Source organism: Pholis gunnellus (assembly GCF_910591455.1).
Source record: "Pholis gunnellus genome assembly, chromosome: 21".
NCBI classification, from domain to species: Eukaryota; Metazoa; Chordata; class Actinopteri; order Perciformes; family Pholidae; genus Pholis; species Pholis gunnellus.
The window spans coordinates 16848264-16867797 of NC_136548.1; the positions used below are offsets into that span (position 1 = coordinate 16848264).

At 43.1% G+C, this 19534-nt stretch overlaps 1 protein-coding gene across 1 annotated transcript; it reads left to right on the forward strand.

Annotated features, from left to right (window-relative positions):
- The first annotated feature begins 208 nt into the window (after positions 1–208).
- Positions 209–2577, forward strand: arl4d (ADP-ribosylation factor-like 4D). Its single transcript, XM_079182055.1, has 2 exons — positions 209–308; positions 1213–2577. Exon 2 carries the CDS (start codon positions 1334–1336, stop codon positions 1937–1939), a length of 606 nt encoding a protein of 201 aa, XP_079038181.1. The 5' UTR covers positions 209–308; positions 1213–1333; the 3' UTR covers positions 1940–2577.
- The last annotated feature ends 16957 nt before the right edge of the window (positions 2578–19534 follow it).

A 19534-nucleotide genomic window follows, 5' to 3' on the forward strand; every position in this document is an offset into this window, starting at 1 on the left:
TACATACATAATGTTGAAACGGGCCATTCTGCATAATGAGTACTTTTACTTGTAAGTATATTTGTAATGCTTTAATACGCGCAGTTCACCTCAGATACCGGAAGGGGGCGCGGGGCAGCACGTTCAGGTGATCGTGACGTCACCAGGGCTCTTTTTGGTGCCGCTGTGAGCTCGTGCCACTCCGGAGAGCTACTCAGTGCTGCTGGATGAGAACAGGAGCGGATGTGACCGCCGGGACGAACGTAATCTGTTAACCATGGACGTGTTTATTGCTTGTGGATGATGTTTTCTTGCTCCACATTTGAAAGGTATGAACGTTTATTTTTTTTATTTTTTTTTAATGCACAGAGGAAGACAGTTTCTCGTGTTGGTGATTTAATTATTTCATACGTGTGACCTGCATTAATGTTTATATTAGTAGCTTTAATTGTGTCAGGTTATCCCTTAAAGTTAACCTCACAGGATCATGTAGGATGTTTTGAAGTTTAATTTAAAATGTGTGTTTGAAACGTCATGTTAATAACATGCAATACAAACTGGATGGTTCCGTGCAGACTACGTGGCTTATTCCCAACAGAAACATTTTAAAATGCAACCAAGTAACAAAAACATCCGACTCACAAACAGGACATTTTGCCTTTATCAACAATGCTCGTTGAATAACACTCTTATAATATGCAGCACCAGGATTTCCCTGCTCGTGAGTCAATAATAGATATCTCTCTGCAAACACGCGATGTCTGTATTGTGGCCAAAGGCAGCTGTTTGATGGGTATCAGGATGTCAACAACAACCGGATTAGTGCTGCTGCAGCAGTCCTCCCAGACCAGAGAGAATACACGATTTTATCATCCACTGCATTGGAATCAATGTTCCTGGAGGAAAAAGCCTTTTCAGGTTTTTTACCAGAGTTAAGAGGATTTAGGCTCGAGACGACCTCAGCCAGCCAATCAGCTGTCGTTCGGCTCTGTAATGTGACCCGAGACGTTCACCGTTTTATATGGTCAGAATAAGTTAATCAAGCCTGCAGCAAATTGACTTAAAGTGATGTCGATGAAATTAAAACACTTTCAAATGTGCCTCCACTGATAACCATCACTGTTGTAAATCTTCTTTGGGTGAGATTGTGAATTAGACGCTGGCTTTGCAAGCACGCATACATCCCCCATTGTCTTCTCATTAAGTATTAACTCTGTTTGTTTTGCTCTCCAGCACCGTCTGATCCCATCGGCCTCTGAGGACGAGGACCAAATGCCACTCTGCTGAAAAAATAAAGGATTAAATCAGGAATCTGTCACCTCACCTAAGTAGGTGTGAATTGCCGGCTGCAATCATGGGGAACCAGCTGACTGATATCGCTCCCAACACGTCCTTCCTGCCAAACTTCCAGTCTCTGCACGTGGTGGTCATCGGGCTCGACTCGGCCGGCAAAACCTCCCTGCTCTACAGGCTCAAGCTGAAGGAGTTTGTGAAGACGATCCCCACCAAGGGCTTCAACACGGAGAAGATCAAGGTGGCCGTGGGCCCGTCCAGGACCATAAACTTCCAGGTGTGGGACGTTGGCGGCCAGGAGAAGCTGCGCCCCCTGTGGAAGTCTTACACCCGGCGGACGGACGGGATGGTGTTCGTGGTGGACTCCACTGAGCTGGAGCGGATGGAGGAGGCCAAAGTGGAGCTCCACAAGATCACCCGCACCTCGGAGAACCAGGGGGTCCCGGTGCTCATCCTGGCCAACAAGCAGGACCGGGACTCGGCCTCGCCCGTCGGCGAGGTGGAGAAGCTGCTCTCCGTCCACGAACTGAGCACGTGCACGCTGCATCACGTGCAGAGCTGCAGCGCCGTGGACGGCCGGGGGCTGCAGCCGGGCCTGGAGAAACTTTACGAGATGATACTGAAGAGGAAGAAGATGGTGAAGCACAACAGGAACAGGAGGAGGTGAACTCCTGGACTCGCACCGTGGAGATTTATCCACGGTTGAGACGCTTCCAAGCCTAATGGCCCCTTTTTAATGGGAGAGCGATTTGTGCCGACACAACAACAATTACACGCGGCCTGCAGGGTCAGGAGAAATGGATGTGCTCATAATAATTGAAGCGGTGTTGACATAATCTTCGTCCTGCAGCTGCCCGTCAAACGTTTTAGATTTAAAAAAAGGGAACCTTGAGCAGTTGGTCTTCACTAAGTGCTTTTCTACACCTGTTTTAAAGAATATAGCAAGATATCTGCCTGTTATCTGTAGGACTAATATTACATTCATGTTTCAGGTCCCTATAATGTATACAACATCCTTATACTCCTCCACAAGCTTGCACAGATTCTGTCCCACCAAATTGCTGTTTTTGTTCCACAAATGCTTCCCTGAAATATTTATTCCACATGTGTTGTGTTTGTGTTGGACAGAGGGACTTTGTTTTTGTAAATGACGTGAAAGGAAACCACGAGATATTCCATTTCATTGCCATGGAACTGTAATCCGAAGTGCATTCCCTTTCGTGGCCACAGAGGTTAAGTTTCAGTTACTATATTAATAATGTTTATACAAATTGTACATTTTTGTAACACTGAAGACTTAATAAATCTACGCACTGTACAGAACATTCATTGCTTTAGTTGTAGTTAATGGAAGTGAATGGAACCGCTTGATGGTTTTGGTTTGAGCCAGAGAAGTTGTGAAAATATTGAAAACAATATTGAGCCAAATTATTAAATATTTCCAAGAAAGATTTGGGTTGTACAAATATATTACACATATAGGCTCTAATCAATATTTTTTGTATTAACAAGGATTTGAAAGATTGTGCATGTTGTTTCCTCGGTTCCTCTACGAAGCATTTTAGCATTTGCTAACTTCGTATCGACTGCAGCATGCAGCGGTTTTATGTGAGAAAGCAACACTGTGTCCAGCACCAAGCTACAGACGGGCAAAGTGATCACCTATCTGGGGAACGTAGCGAAGCGTTCATCAGCTAAAGAGACATCAGATATTCCCCTCAGGAGTTGGTGGAGACCAAAAACAGAGCTGCAAAGAGAGAGAATTTCGGACTTCTATTTGCCAGGTGGACACAAACATAAATCCAAATGAATGATAATGTTGTTCTGTGTCTGTTCAATGTGTTAATAGGCAACTCTTTACAAGTTCACCATATTTCGGCAAATGTTGTTATTTTAGTTTTTGTTTCCGCCTCCCCAAGTGGCCAAAAAACAGTTCTTGTATTCTTTAATTTCTGCACGATCTGAAACAGACATTTGTTGGATTGTAAAATGAGTATTTAATGACCCAAGATAGACACAATCTAATAGAAAATCTGTCCTGAAATTGCTATTTTTCTAATAACCAATATATTTTAAGTGCATATATACACTATAACTACATATTATGCAGCTACAATGACAGTGAAGGATTCCTGGTGCAAACAAACGCAACGCAATCTCCCAGAAACCTTTGAAGACCTTTCCATCACAAACACGTCTCTATAGAAACACACGTCGTGGTTTGTTTTTGCATTTACAATTCAAGGTCATCAGAACGCCAGATCTCAGACGTGTCGTGTAACAGCTTATTGTTGCTGCGATCATTTCAAGAGCAGCAGAAACCACTAAACCTATTAGTGACGATTCTGAAAGCCTTAAAGGGTTTAACAATCCACTCCTTTTCCCACAAATCTCTTAAATTGCTACTTAAATGTGACATTGTGCAACAAATTCAAGGTTCAATATGCAGGTCACACATTGCTGACCTGCATACCGTAAATATACAGTGTGTGTGTGTGTGTGTGTGTGTGCTCCTGCTGCGTAGTCGTCTTGCTCTACATGATGAGATAACGACTTGTTACCTTCTCAGAAGCCTCCTGCTGAGTGTTCTTTAATGGTGAATGTCAAAACAGACATAAATTCATGCGCATATAATATGAAAAGACACCTACACACACACACACACACACACACACACCGCATCTTGACTTGTGCGACCTCACCGTCCCCATTATCAACATCGCTGAGCTCATTAAAACTTTCAAGGGTGTCTTTTGCAGAATCATCTTGACACAGCAGCTGGTCCCTGAATAAATTAGCATCACGATGGCGGTGCTTTCAACAGCTGAGACACACTGTGGGCATGCGGAGGCAACACTCCGCCAACGGGAAAAAAAAAACACTGTGATTATATTAGTAAAAGGTGTAAAAGACACAGTAGCAGCTATAAGGAAACAGTGTATATTGCACACTTGATTGACTGACTGATCGACTCCAGAGGAGAAGGGGAGCTGCCCCGTGCATGTCTTTGCATGTTCCTGTCACACTCCGTGTCCGTCTCTTGCCTCTTATGCTTTAGGCGCAATTGCGGCCCGACAGGAAATACGCAGGAGAGGGAAGCCTCGGGGATTATGTGTCAGGGATTAGACGCCACGTAGCTAGGTGTATCCCTGGAGTCATGTGACATAACTCAAAGGCAGGCTTAGTCAGTCAATCATAAACCCAAGGACAGAAACAATGCTGAGGTTTCTTCCTGTTTCCCTCAAAAGACACATGGAACGACTGCAGAGGGGGGGGAGCTGTAAAATGTTACATACATGACTGTGAGGGTTAAGCCATGCAGGGTTCTCGTGCTGCAATCCAATGTGCTCCCGCTTGCAGTGGATTGCAGCATTGAGGCTCAGCGTTGCTTTGAGCTAATGTCAGCGTGCCAACGTGCTCGCTATGAAATGAGATGTTTCACTCTGGAACTGGACCCGACGAACCGACCGCATCGGCCTTCGTAGAGCCACGTTGTGGACAAACACAAACCTAAAACTGGGGGGGACGTGTTTACTCCTCTTCTCAGAAAAAAAAGAAAGAGTTAAATAATTGTCCGGATAAATAACAACAGAGCAATAACTCTCTCTTCTGCTTTATAGCCCCCCCCCCCCCCGTGATGAAAAGCAAAGGGGCACTTGGGCACAAATCCAAGCCTCTTAAACGCGTCCAAACGAGGCCTATAGGCATCATTTTTCTGTCGCCATGGCAACCCCGGAGTCAGCATGTCACTAAATGGTGACCCGAGAGGGCAGCCCGGGGGGGGGGGGGGGGGGGGGGGGTCAAATTGGTTTTCTGTGGCTGGATGACCAATCCAGCTGAGGTTACTCAGCGGGCAGGGAGATTAGAAGAAGAAGAAGAAGAAGCTCCGATCAATACGGGAATCCTGATATCGGTCGTTCTCTTCTTTATCTCCCGCCCTCTGACATTAATTCATTGTCTTCTTTTTTAAAAGTTGTTGACAACCTTTGTGTTGTTTGCTCTTTCACTGTCTTTGGCTCCGTGGGGTCGAAATATCTCACATTTCAGACCAACAGTGTCTTTCTAGGAATCCTTGTTGACATTGCTGTGGATGGGATTGTGTGTGTGTGTGTGGGTGTGTGTGTGGCGGGGGGGGGGGTTGGCTGTTAGTACCGGACACGCTGCAGAGTGAAGGTCCTTTGTGGCTTCAAAAGGGACAATGTTTGTGGGAGGGCTGGATTAGTGTCTTTAGCTTTCATCCCTGAAAGGTCGTAAAGCTGCCGCTCGGCCTTCATTTAGAGCCGAGCCTGTTGGGTTGAAAGGATTGCGAGGGACTCGGGGGGGAAACTGAAGCTGGACTTCACCACACAAGTCGTTCACCCTCGAGGAAGTGACGAAACACCAAGGCTGTATTTCTTAGTTGTGAAAAAGACAAATGTCGTATGAAGTCGCCTTTAGCCTGCAGAAAAACACACGGGTCTTATTCAGCCTCTGCCGTCGGCTGAGAGACGGAGATCATTTTTATTTTTATCAGTGAATCACATCAAGGGTCAGGGTGCATTCAATCATAATAATAAAATATATTAAAGTCATATATTAAAGTCATATTGAAGGGTGATTCATAGCTCATGGGAGCCATGAGGAAATGATGGGCCTCGTATTTATGTGATCTAAACTTAATGGCCAAACTCGCTCAGTTGCAGGCAGGGGGGATTTAAATATGACGTCACGGATGATTTCCACATCGACTCTCAAAAGGTCGAGATTAAAGAGAAGAATGTCTTCATGTGTTCTGTCGATGCACGCTTCTCATGAAGTGGTGCATAAGGGCCTGAGCCCAATGCAATGAAAACAATTGTAAAACATCTAGTTTGGGATTATTTGTAAATTGGAAACCTTCTTTACGTCTATGCGAAGGTTTTACGATGTCTTCTTCTGTCTTCATTTGGCAGAGATTAATCCAGCGTCCTCCCACACCACCACCCCGGGTCTACCCCTGATCCCACGCTAGGATTACCCAGAGAACCCATCTGGCGCTTGCCAGCTAGCGGGGTGTACACGATCAGAGCCCACTAAAGACACCAGCTCTGGTCGGTTAATCCCGACTATTACTGCCGTTTAAACCCAGACAGGACTCTGAGCTGCAACCCAGATAGCTGTGGCTCAGACGTGCTGTGAGGCGCTATACACAGATCAGGCCTGTTTCTTTGCGTCCCCCCTACCAGTGGCGGCTGGGGAATCATGGTCGATTTAATGTAATGGAATGATTTAATGTGATGGAGTGAGAATAATTGCCGCTGTTAAAGGTGGACTCAGAGATCACGACTGTGAATCATTGCGTGCTAAAGACAACGGTCGTGTAAAACATCGCTCCTTATTTTTACTTAGTGCCCTTTATGTTCACTCCTCTGTATTTTATTTGAGTGTCTGAACGATGGAAAAACGGCTTTGAAGTGAGCACGACTTCAGAGCCGTCTGACGGGAAAATAAAGTGTTGGAAATAGCACCACAGCGCTACATTGCTTTGCGTGTTTTCTCCCGAAGGTGTGCAGACCGTCATCTACTGTAGGTAAATACACCGACTATGGAAAAGTGCCTCACACAAACCCCACTTCAAAAGGACCATTTCAACGTGTTAAAGGCACAGAGTCAGAAGAAAAGCTGACTCAATCCACTGCAAACACACTCTCTCTATCGTCGGGGTCATTCTGTCTCTCCCCACGTGGCTTTTTGTTGTCACTACGTCCCGCCTGGCAGATCAGGATCAGAGCTCCATCCTGTGTGGGGACCCCCCCCTGAGTCGTGGCTCTCCCCCTGGATGCGAGAGACCAGCTGTAAATTGGTCGGCGTTGTGTTCTTTTATTTTTTTAGTTCAGCCTTGTTCAGAGAGAACACGTGGGAGTGAGGCTACACGTGAGCTGTGGAGCTCACGGCCAAACAAATCACCGTGGACTGGTCGTGTTGGGAAGGTTTTCTCTCCGCTTGTGATGTGAAGAGAGTGGTTTCATGCATATCTGTTTCCTCCCTCTCTCTTGCTTTCTTTTCAAAATGATTCTTTTTAGTCAGTAAAAACGTGTCAGACAGCCGTTGATGATTTGTTTGACTTTTGAAACTTGTAGAAAAGATAAGCAGGGAATATACAGTTTATTTTGGTGGATCTAAACTCCACTTACTTGCTTGTTCCGGAGCTTTTGACTGCATCACACGGTACTCATCAGATTGACTTCACTCCTGTAAATATAGATGTGAGCACCTCTAGTACTTCCTATCAATATTTTTGTAGTATCACCTACATTCAACCTGTAGATATAATTTAAGTTTGACCTGAAATTATCATTTATTTGGTGTGTTTTGGATACTAATTCGGTCACGATTGTCGAACTCACTCAGCTAAAGTACATCTCGGTTATAAATGCTCATTATGTGTGTACAATGGCCTGCAGGCTGTGTTGTGGAGAAGAACCCAGGAACCAAGGTTGTGAAGGGGGAACCCATGCGGATCAGATCTGGTATTTGGGGCCTGATCTCCCAAATGAGGCGCCCATAGCGGCCTTTTTGTTCATCCCAGCGATGCTCCGGTCTTTCACAAGCCACCACAGCGTTCCTTTTGTTGTTTTTTTCGTGTTTATTTTATCAAAGATTTCACTGTTCGAGGGTCTGAAGTTGGCCGGACTGTCAGGCCGCCGCTCCAAATCAGGGATACTTTAGAACGGGCATCACGGTTGGTTAAAGAGTTTTTTTTAAATTTTTTATTGAGGCCTCAGCAGTAAAGTCCCAGTCCTCCAGCGGCCATGACTACACAGGACCCATCAGTGCTGATTTGACAACAGTGAGTTCATTCCCGCAAGGGGATGTGATGTGGTCATTCACTGGAATATTATATCAACCTCGATTCAAGTGTGTTGGCCGGAAAATGATTTGGCACAGCTTCCATTTGCTCATGTTTTGGCCTCATCTGCACTTTGTCAGCTCTTTTAAAAGGTTTGTGCTTCAAAGTAGCAGATCATTAACAAAGGATTAAAACAATGATGCTGAAACCAACATTTTTAAAATGCTGAAAATATTTTTGCTTTATTTTACCAATTTTTTGCACTGAACTCAGTTTAACTCCGCTGTGTTGGCGTACATGTCCAGATGTATCTTTGTTATTGTTGCTAAAGAAGAATTCAGCCTCGCGCAAAGATAACTGTAACTGTGTTGTATGAGAATGTTCCAGCGCCAAGGCCGGTTGTGGTTTTGTTGTCCCTCAAATTAACGTTTGTGACGGTTTTCCTGAACTGTACGTTGTTGTTTTGAACCCAGTCATTATGTTTTTCCTAAACCTCACCAATTTGTTTTGTTGCTTAAACCTAAGTTTATGTTTTGTGATGTACTGTCGTCCCAAAAAAGAGCAGTTCCGAGCAATACCAAAGAAAGTCTGTGTACTCGAAACCAATAGATTGCATTTTGTGACTCTTTCACAAACTGCCGTGAGACTGTGTTGAAATGTTGGAGCCCTTATATGACGTTGTACATTAAGCATCGAGGGCATTGTAGGTGTTTCTTTAATTGCATGTCTCCTGACCCCCTGTGAGTGTGTGTGTGTGTGTGTGTGTGTGTGTGTGTATGTGTGTGTGTGTGTAGGTGAAATACACAAAGTCCTTCCAGCGTTGCTTTAATCCTGCTACTGAAGCTGCGAGTGTTGCCAGGAAGCACCAGCGGTATGAGACCAGCGGGTCACAAACAGCCTTAAGTCCCGTCTAGACAGGAGAGCTAATGGATGCTAACACCCTGCGTGTGCAGACCCATGCCCTATAAAATGATTAAGAAACGATGTGTGAAAGAGTCAAGCAGGAGAACAGGAACATGTTATGCTCTTCTTTGTTTGGTTCTTTTTGCACTTCGCTGAGAATCCCGCCTACACTGAGGGGCTACTGTCCGCTGTGGAAAACGAAATAAAGAAAAAGTACGTATAGCATCAAAAGTGAGTCCAGTTTAGCCGAACCGTGCAGTGGAAATGAGGCGTAAGCGTACTTAACGTACGGGATATATAGACTATAACTATTCCTGTGAGTAAACAAAAGGACAGAACATATTGTCCTGTGGATCCTGAGAACTCATCAGCATCAAACCATTTCTACGTTTCCGTCTTTCCTTGTGAATTTCAGCTGTACATTGCTGATAAAAAAAAAGAACAGAAGACGCTTCATTTCCCTCATTATTTTTTTTCCACATGGTGCAACGTGGTGAAACGCAGCAGAGTGTTGGTAGTTTTTGTCAAACTCGATTGAGTGTGCACCTTCATTTACTTATTTCACAATGACACCGGGGTGCACTCTTGAAACCATCGTGGCATTTCCAAGGAGAGAAGAAGAGGGCAGAGGGGGGGGGGGCGGGTTATATTCACTGTGCTCTCTTTTGTCTGTAGCCTGAGACACCGCCGCTTCCATTACTATAATAGGAGAGGAGAAGGAGGGAAGTAAATGGGAAGCCATTGTGTGAATGCTTTTTGGAATATGTCCCATGGCACACATTTAAATCACCCTAAATGGAGCATCCAATGATCTGTAACTGTGCAGAGGAGATTGACTCAAACAGCTTCCGCCGGCCCTCTTTCATTAGGAACTTATTAAACCTGAATGGAAACTCGGAGAGTGCGACAGTAGAAAAGAAAGAAAACGCCCCAGGCATCAGTTGAGTTCGACTAAATACCCTGTCATTCTGTCAAGGGCACGCTGCAATTTTTAGAGAGATGCAAAGGATTTGAGACCCTACAGCGTAGCACTTGCTTTTACTTGGATAGAGTTTTTCCATTCATTATTCACAAGCTGTGTCTTATCTGGCAACATACTGGGATTGCCAACGTAACAGCTGGGTGGAAAAACTGCAGGAGGTCAGCAAGGAAAAATCAGCATATTTAAATATTTGTTGAGAAGAAGGGGAATGAATGCAACCCAGATATCATCCTTGTCACTGCTTGTTTTAAACGCAGAGAAAGCACGGCAAACAGAAATCTGATTTCCTGGAGGCAAAGCCGCAGCAATACCTCCTCATCACTGTCAGTGTGAAGCTCACGGCGCCACGGGACAAACGGCTCAGAAGGTGAAGCGGGAGGACAGAGGAAGTTGTGCATCGTATTACTCGATGTGTTGCCCGGTGGTCTGTGCACGGCGGAGAGATGACCGGCAATGACACACTGTGCATATGCTCCCTTGACGGCTGCAAGATACTGCAATGCAGAAACAGAGGGGAGGAAAAAGAGAGGTGGTGGGGGGGGGACACAATTACAGGTGCACGCTGACACCAATAACTCTCATTCTGTGGTGAAAATTACTATTATTAGACAACCTCACACTGACTTGATTGAATGGATGTTTAAGAATGCATCAATAGTTCCCAAGTGATTTTCACACGCTGGGTGGAAAGACGCACAAGTAGATGAACAGTGAGATGACTGACATACAGAGCAAGATGTCTCAGAGGTTGCTCTTAAAGTCGCCCTGCAAGTTATTATCTCTCTATTTTCTAGCCTCTTTTATTATGATATCTAAATTAACTCTATTTCCACCTTTAGTGAAACATCACTGACCCACATTGGGACATGCTGTGCACATTTTGGGGAAATAATGTGAATTCACTCATTTGTTTTCTTGCTGTGAGTTAGGGGAGAAGATTGACACCACTCTCATCTCATCAAATATGAAGCTACAGCGAGAGGGCTGTTAGCTTAGCTTAGCATAAGAACTGGAAATGGGGGAAATAGCATTGCTTGGTTTGGCTCTCGGTCACTAATTAATACTTTTGATCTAATTTGTTTAATCTGTATAAGAACTAAAGTGTAAAAAACGAGTGGACAGAACTAGGCTAGCTTTTTCCCCCTGTTTCCAGTCTTTATGCTAAGCTACGCTAACCAACTCCAGGCTGCTTTATATTTAACAGACGAATATGATGCTGGTATCGATCTTCTCATCTAACTCTCGGCAAGAAGCGAATAGGCCTGTTTCCTAAAACATTAAAGTATTCCTTTAAGAATGACATTAGTAATCAAATTGCTTGGATAAGTTCAGAGCAATAAGATTTAAAGGTCGACCGTAAATGTGCCTCGAGAAAGAGGCTGCACGTTTACAAACCGGCCCTCCGGTACAAACCTCTCTGATTGGATTAGTTTAACCTGAAGTTGATCTTTAACTCTCCTTTATTTAGCCTCAGCATGGCAGCGTTTAACATGATTAGACAAAATGAGCGACCAAGCTACTTTGGGATCGTTTGATGATATAAAGTCGATCGTATCATTGCGATTAATCCAGGAGTTACTATTGTTTTCGCCACAGTTACTGTAAGTGCTTTCTTGGAAAATAGTCTGAAACATTGCTGCAATAAGATAACAGAATCAAAGAGCTGTGCACCGGCATGTGGACGGCTAATTAAAAGTCGGTATTAACAATGAATGCCTTTCAACCCATGTGCATAAAATGCAAAATAAATGTGGAAGAAGAAGAAGAGGAGGCGCTGGGCCATTGCACTCTGATGAATTATAATTGGTGGATTGGGGCAAATTCATTTATTAATAGTTTGCAGTCTAAGTGCACTATACCGACTGAATACATGTTTTTTGGCCAATAGGAACACAAGCGTGTATCCTGTGAGGCTCACGGCTCATAACTTGCCTTCAGGCAGGAATCCGGGCCGCTCAGGGAGCAAGAGTCAGTCTTTCACTCTACAGCAAGAAACAAACATCAGGCTCATGTTTTTTTTCCCAGAAGTAGGTTGCTTCCTTTAATCTGCCCAGAAACAGTTATGCAGTGTGCATATGTATGTTACAGTAGTGTGTGTGTGGGGTTCAGTTGCGTGCAAGCATGCATAAGTGTGCATGGTTGCATGTGCAGCCAACAGTGAGTGGGCTGAGGGGAATGGAGGAGGAGGAAGAGTGGGAAGAGTAGGAGGAGGCCAGTGGTAAAAGCTTCAACAAAAGCTAAAGATAGCACAGCGCTCGCAGGCACTCAATGAAGCTTGGATTTCTCTGTCAAGGTTACACACACACACACACACATACAGAGAGACCACAGCGAGGGCCTCCGAGTGCACGAGAAGCTGCTTTCTGAACTGAAAAAGTAAAAGAACTAAGCAGGTAATTGAGCGTTAACGGGACAACGTACACTTTTGTCCATAATGCATTACAGCAATGTTCAGATCAGGCTTGTACCAAGTGATTTAGATCACATAAGAGTGTTAGGGTTAGTGTTTAATATTCAGCAGAATGCAACATCAGTGGTTCACACTATTGCATACAGTACGGAAATTACACACATGTAAGGATTTGTTGTCACGATATTGATTTCTAAAAGAAACAGTGCAGTTGTTGACCTTCAACAGGAAAAAGCACCGCCAAGAAATATGCTGCATTCACATGAAATCAGGCAGACGGTAGACTTCAAACCAGATATCATGTTTGAAATGAGGTAAAATTAGGTGAGGCCCGTAGAGATAACGGTAACGGTGGACAGCGTTCCCACTTTGCCGTCTTCTGCGATGGAATTTACAACCTGAGGTTACGTAGTTCCCTCTCGCCGGAGAAGGTTGTTTAATTTAGCAAATCAAGAGAAAGCAGCATTTTATAGCTACATGCATTACTAGAATAATACAAACATAAACTAGTAGACAAAATAATTTCATTTGACATGTTTTATTCTATTACCATATAACATATCGTCACATCAGGCGGCAACCTCCAGGTCTTAAACATGCATTCTCTCTCATGTCCACCAGGGGGCGACTCCTCTGGTTGTATAGAAGTCTATGAGAAAATGACTCTACTTCTCTCTTGATTTATTACCTCAGTAAACATTGTAAACATGAGTTTATGGTCTCAATCTCTAGTTTCAAGTCTCCTTCAATACAGCATGATGTTCATTTAGTAAATTATGGTACATTTAGAGTCAAACAGACCATAAAGCAGGGGATGCTGCAGGGCGGGGCTACGCAGTGATTGACAGATCGCCACCACGTCATCGTCCGGTCTGGGTGTTGTCCGTGTTTTTGTCTGATAACTTTAACCCTTTAACAGTGTGTTTTCACTCTATGAAAGTTAATTATAACATTTCGGTTGCCAAAAAATGTCTTCGTCAGTGTTCGGTTGTACTTAGCTCCACCCTCTCGTGTCACTTCCACTACCTGATTCCATGTGAAAGCATCAATTCACCCTTTCATTTGTATTCATAACATCATGTCTATTTGACAATACATATACTATAGTTTGGTGACAACATGGGGACACCACAAACCTCCAGAATGGCTTCAATGTCATACAGTTTCCAACTCTGAGGAGCTCTACTGAAGTGATGAACGGCATTCTCCCAAAAGATATTCCCTCATTTAAATGTTTTGGTGATGATGGAGAGCACAATGCTGCAGTTGTCCAGGTGTTATCAGGTGACTGTGAAGGCCACAGCATACGATTTACATCAATTAAACACTCATTTTACCACTTTGTGAGCCTTCATACCCTCATTTATTCCCTTTCTTTGGCCGCCTGTCTGCATATCTGATATTGTCTTCTCAAGATTTATGTGAAGGTTTAAAGGCGTTTGGGTGAAACTGCATTTCCCCTTCATAGAAGTGGGTAACATATGTTTGTGTGCGTTTATCCGACACACCATCCAAACCCCCCCAACCCTCCGTTGATTTATGATGCTGCAGATCAGAACAATATGGCAGACTGCCTGGATTCTTATGAGCCCCGTAGTGGTAGCAATAAATCTCAACTTCACGCTAATCTTATCACAAGATCCTCAGTCAACCATGTTCGAGACTTCTATGGATTTAGAATTTCACTTTGGATGCGGGTCGCCAGTCGCCTGGTCTTTTGGCCTGACCAGAGGCTTGTGACACTTTGGATCTCTGTCATCAGTATTTCCTCACACTTCCCTGTTAGTAAAGACACCGTGAGCAGACTCTAATTTACCACATTTGGCGCACCAAACCTGCCAAATGTGAGGATTAAGTAATAAATTCCCTTCGGTCACGTGTCGATACGTCTCGCCAACTCCATCCAGCTCGCTAATAGCTTGGGGCTAAAGATAGAGGTGAAGCAATGGACACTGTCCAAAAAAAACCAAACCTGCACACAGCCATGAGCTCAATCACACAGGCTAGTTAAAGCCTCCGAGGAACTCAATTTTAGTAGATTTGTAGCTTTTCTGTGGGGGCCAGAACAACCAGATGTGTGTAGAAGTGGGATGAAATGCTCATATAGTTTGGAGAAGGCGATAAACCTCAGATTACCTCCGACTGACTACATGATCAGACTACATGGAATCAGCCCGACCCAACAGACGTGGGAAACATGAGCGTGTCGTGTTTCTCAGTGGAATTAACTCATAATATCCCAAACAAAAAGACAAACTGAAGTTTTTGCCTTCTCTCAACTAGTCTTGTTTTCATTAAACCTGTAACTATTCGACCCTACGCTTAGTCCCGCCCTCGAACACAGACTGGCCAATGGTAGCGTAGCATCAGCCACAAAGGTTCACTTTCATCTTGTAAAACTGTGATTGCGTACGTAAACTTAGCTTGTTGGTGCTGTCAGGTCACAAATGTATGTTCTTCGTTTTGTGCATCATTATCTTTTTGGTCGTGTCAAATCCTTTCTACTCTTAGAGACGGGTGATATTCAGCCCTCTTCAATGGGAACATAACACTAAGAGGTCACTGGGTCACCAAAAATCATTAGAAACCGTCTTCTGTGTCTTCAGGGGATGTTCATGCTAAACGACATTACAATCTGACCAGAACCTGCTCAGAGAACAAACCGACTGAAACTAGAGCTACTTTAATTAAAGTCAATTCAAAGGTTTGACATTTGGGGAAATGCTTTCATTTGCAGAGTGTTAGATGAGACTGATATAATATGACATAACTGTACGTTAAATACGAAATAGTAGAGCCAGCAGAGAATTAAATGAATTCAACACACGGAGAATAAAAAACAAAAAGTTGTGGTTTTACATTTTGTATTTTGTGAGACTAACAGAAAAGAGATTTAACATGTTAGTTTGCTGTTTTCTCCATTTTTAGGAAATATGCCTTGTTCTTTTTCTAAATAATCTCATTACTTACAATGTTGCCCATGTTATAATAAAGCCAGTAAAGCACATTGAATTGAAAATAGTGTTTTTTTTCTAACCTTTTGACAGAGACAGGCTAACAGTTCCCCCTGCTTCCAGTCTTTATGCTAAGCTAAGCTAATCGCCTGCTCTTGCTTCATATTTAAAGTACAGTAATATCAATCCTCTCATCTAAAGCGCAACGAGAAAGGAAACTATTTCTTTTCTTCGCTCAAATCCAGCATCACAAAGCGAAACATGCAGCAAACCATGAGCACATTGGTGATTTACACGAACGTCCCGAGTGGCTTTTAAAAGCAGGTCACGTAGTCGCGGACGTACTTGTTTCTGTGTAACCAGATTATCTGTTTGATGTGAAAACAGCTCAGTCATTGTGATATAACATGATCGGGCAAGCTTACATAAGAACTATGATTTTATATCCTCACAGCGGCGTCACGAGTTGTGGATTCACTGGAGTGATTAGTGGCCGAGTGACCGGTCAGCTCGGGCAAACAGCTCGCCTTGTCTTTATTCCCTCACACTCTCTTGCTGGGCGTCAGTGTTTGATCACAGATTACCTGAGACAACACAAGGTTGGCTGCGGTTATCACATTATCTATCACGCCCTGTTGTTGGAATAACATTAAGGCCGTTCACGGCTCGACAAAGAGGCCTTTTATGAGTCAAACGCGGCTGTAAATCGCATTTCAGAAAGTGGGAGAAAATCCTCTCCTCAAACACGCCACTCTGATTACAAGACCGAGCTTTACTCGTGTTGGGAAGTGTTTGTTGTGGAGGGAGAGTGTTATTGGTTTTCTCACATGTTAATGAGTCAAGCTTCTCGTCGCCGTAATGCTGTTCGGGGCAACGTTTAATCGTGTTACAACCTTATTTTAGTGAGTTGTGGAAGTGGTTATGAAAGTGTAAGTTAGAGGGAGGAGAATCCAGTTATGAAGCTCTGTTTTAGAGGTTTTAGAGGCGTAATATGAAGGACCCTACTAAATAATGCACTCATGTGCCTTGATTCATTATGTTAATAATTTAGATGATTGGAGAGGAATAAGGAAAGAAGGCTTCTATGGCAGTCATCTTAGAAAAGTGTGAAAATAGAGAATTGTAGAAGAATAGAGTGAGAATGGTGTTACAATGACACAGTTTTTAAAGATTGATTTGTGGTTTTGAGTGAGATGTCTAGATAACTGTTGGATGGATGCTATGAATTTTGGTTTAGACGTTCATGTTCCACACAGGATGAGTTGAAATAACTTTGGTAATCCTTTAACTTTTCATCAAAAGGTCAAACGATTTACCCTCAGCTGTACTTTGAGTTCAGTGCTAAGTAGCACATGTTAGCATGCTAGTTCAGCTTTTTAGTCTGAATGAAAGTTTGAATAAAAGTTTGTCCGAAGTCTCAATGTCAGCAAGTTAAATCTGAACAAGATGCATCTTGTTTGGTCTTATGTGAATTAAGTAAACTTAGTGTCTTTGACCACATGAATAGAAACTGCACAGTATGCATTGATTTAACATGTGCAGCATCTCAAAGCTCTTTATTTGTGTTCGCTATCCGTTTAATTATTTTTAACAAATCCTTTTTTTTTCATTTTAAAACCTAACTATTTATTTTTTCAGTAATCTTCAGGCTCTCATTTGAATTATCCACAGAGGAAATACACAGTCAGACCTCTGTTTGACCGATCACATCTGCGTATTTACGAGTCACATCAGAAACAGAGCAGACTGCCCGGACTCAAAATGACCTCCCCTGAAAGAAAAACACCCGAGGTCAGGACCCTTTTTTCCTCAACTGTGGGATTAATGTGGGCACAGAGTGACCACCCAGAAGAGCGGTCAGCCGGGCCGGAACCACCAGTACACTCCGACTAACGGACCGGACCGACGCGTTGCGCACACATGCACAAATATATGCACGAATGCAAACACTGTGTGGCAGCCAAGTTGTCTTATACTTTAAATTCTTTACACAGCGGTGAAACTACACTCCTCTAATGGTTAATCAAGGTGGCCGGTCAGGCAGATGGTTATATCAATCACACTTCACAAGTGTTGTCTCCTTTAGAAACTTCTATATATCCTGTGACATAAGACAAATAACCTTCTACTGACTGGCTGCGAAAAGCTCCTGGCTGAAGCCGGACCGAGCGGGGGTCACTGTGCGTGAAAAGGATCTCAGATTGATTGAGACGCACTGATTCTGGTATGAAAAGAGCTCAGGGCTAAAAGGCACCACGAGCAGATATGCATTACAATGGAGCGAGCATGTAGGGGAGGCAGCTTTGAATGATAGAGTACAGCACACGCAGAGACCATCTGGGTAATTCAGTAAAAGGGCTGCTGTTGGGCATGAAATCCTGCATCTAGAATTAAGAAAAGTAGCTTTCTTAAAGTAGATAGTGAGTCTAGAAAAGCTGTTGTAACTGTAGACCTCTGCTGGTGTTTCTCGGACAGTGACGGGTGTAATCTTGCAGAAGGGATACTTGTCTTTGTCAAGGAAAGGAAAATGTTCATGTTTCACCCACATGTCTTGAAGAAGCTTGCAGTCTTCGGCTTGAGAACGACATGAAATGCAAATGTTCTGCCCACTGCATGTGCACAAGCACAAAGGAATGTCCCGCATGAACATGTTGATAGTGGGCCCGTGTTCAATCTGCGCTTCTAAAGATACAAAACAACAAAACCTATTTCCCAGTCAGAGCTGCTGTGAGCTCCCCGAGGGGAAAAATTGGACAATGATTACTTGGCTTCTGTTTCTTTATAGATTTTTTTTCTTGAGAAATTGACAGCAGAAAAACGAAATTTAGCTCCTTACAATCATTTCTGACTATACTGGGGGGAGAAAAATGATTTTAAAAACACAGTTACAAACATTAACCAATGCAACTGGTAGGGCCTAATATCTCCACTGTCCTGGTGAATTTAAAAAAAATAAAAACACAGTGATCTGTTTTATAAATCTGCAGATTTACAGGTGGGACTCAGCTGTTGTTGCACTAATAGGCCACTCACCGACTCCATGCAGGTTGTTTCATATTAATAAGATAACAAAGCTAATATCAGATATTAGTCAGAGCAGGGTCACTTCAAATTCGATTTGCGCGAGCAGTGAAACTCCGCTGCCTGTCGCTGATAGCTGATTTGCAGAAGGACCCAGGTGGTGGTCGTCCAATTAACTGGCCGTGCAGCCTCATGATGCAGAATGAAGGGAAACTGTCAATAAAAATGCTCCTAAATCAATGTTAAGCTTTGACTTCTCTCAGCCAGATGGGGCTCGTGGTGCCGCCCCCCTCCACATAATTTATCTATTCTGCATTTTTATGTTACATTATCGCTGCAAAGCCTGCTGCTGGCCATTGTTTAATAAAATGCAATAAAAAAAGAACTGATTAGGTAGATGCAAAACCTCAGGTGCTAAAAAATAAAAGACATTTTTAAACTGCATTTACATATGTTTACTAAACGCAATGCATGAGGTAAAAGGTGGCTACAGTAAAGCTACAGATTACAACATACTATTAACTTGACTCACTCTACCTTAGTTAGTAGCCAGGCATTCTTTTTTCGCACCGTTCATACACAGTTTAAAGTGATGACCGGCGGTGATTTTATCAATCTAAACATTTTGTTTGTAGCTTTTGATTGGACAAAAGCAGCCTCTCATTTTTAGCCAGCGACATTTAGTTTTGCTGGCTGTAGCTCGCTAGGTTGATTAAGCTAACGTTAGCGCAACGAGTTGATTTGAAGTACTTCTTCTGTTTCCAGCTAATTAAATTGAGAATATTGTTAAAAACTGTCTTAGATATGCACTTGATGGCTACATAAATTAAATTATGCTAAAAGCCTGAAGCTAATGTTAAGCTAAAAACATAATAATAACGCATTCTTCTTGTATTGCAGAGTAGAGCTAGCTTAATTATGAATCACAAGTACTGTAAGGAAAATGTTTTTTTATTTTCAAACTTTACAAGAAAAAAAAACCAAGTTTGATGATGATTATGATAATGATTATGAGTTTAATGCTATCTATAATAGGTTATGTTGGCTTGATGAGAGTAAACTTCCCCAAATCAAATAAAGAGCAGGACTGCTAACGTTAGCATAAACTTTGAAAGCATTTGAGTTACACACTCTTAAAATGTGATGGGTGGGCTTTAAAAAAAGAAGAAAACTACCCCACAAGA

Coding starts and splice junctions, on each gene's coding strand:
- arl4d (XM_079182055.1), top strand. CDS start 1,334: ATGGGGAACCAGCTGACTGATATCGCTCCCAACACGTCCTTCCTGCCA.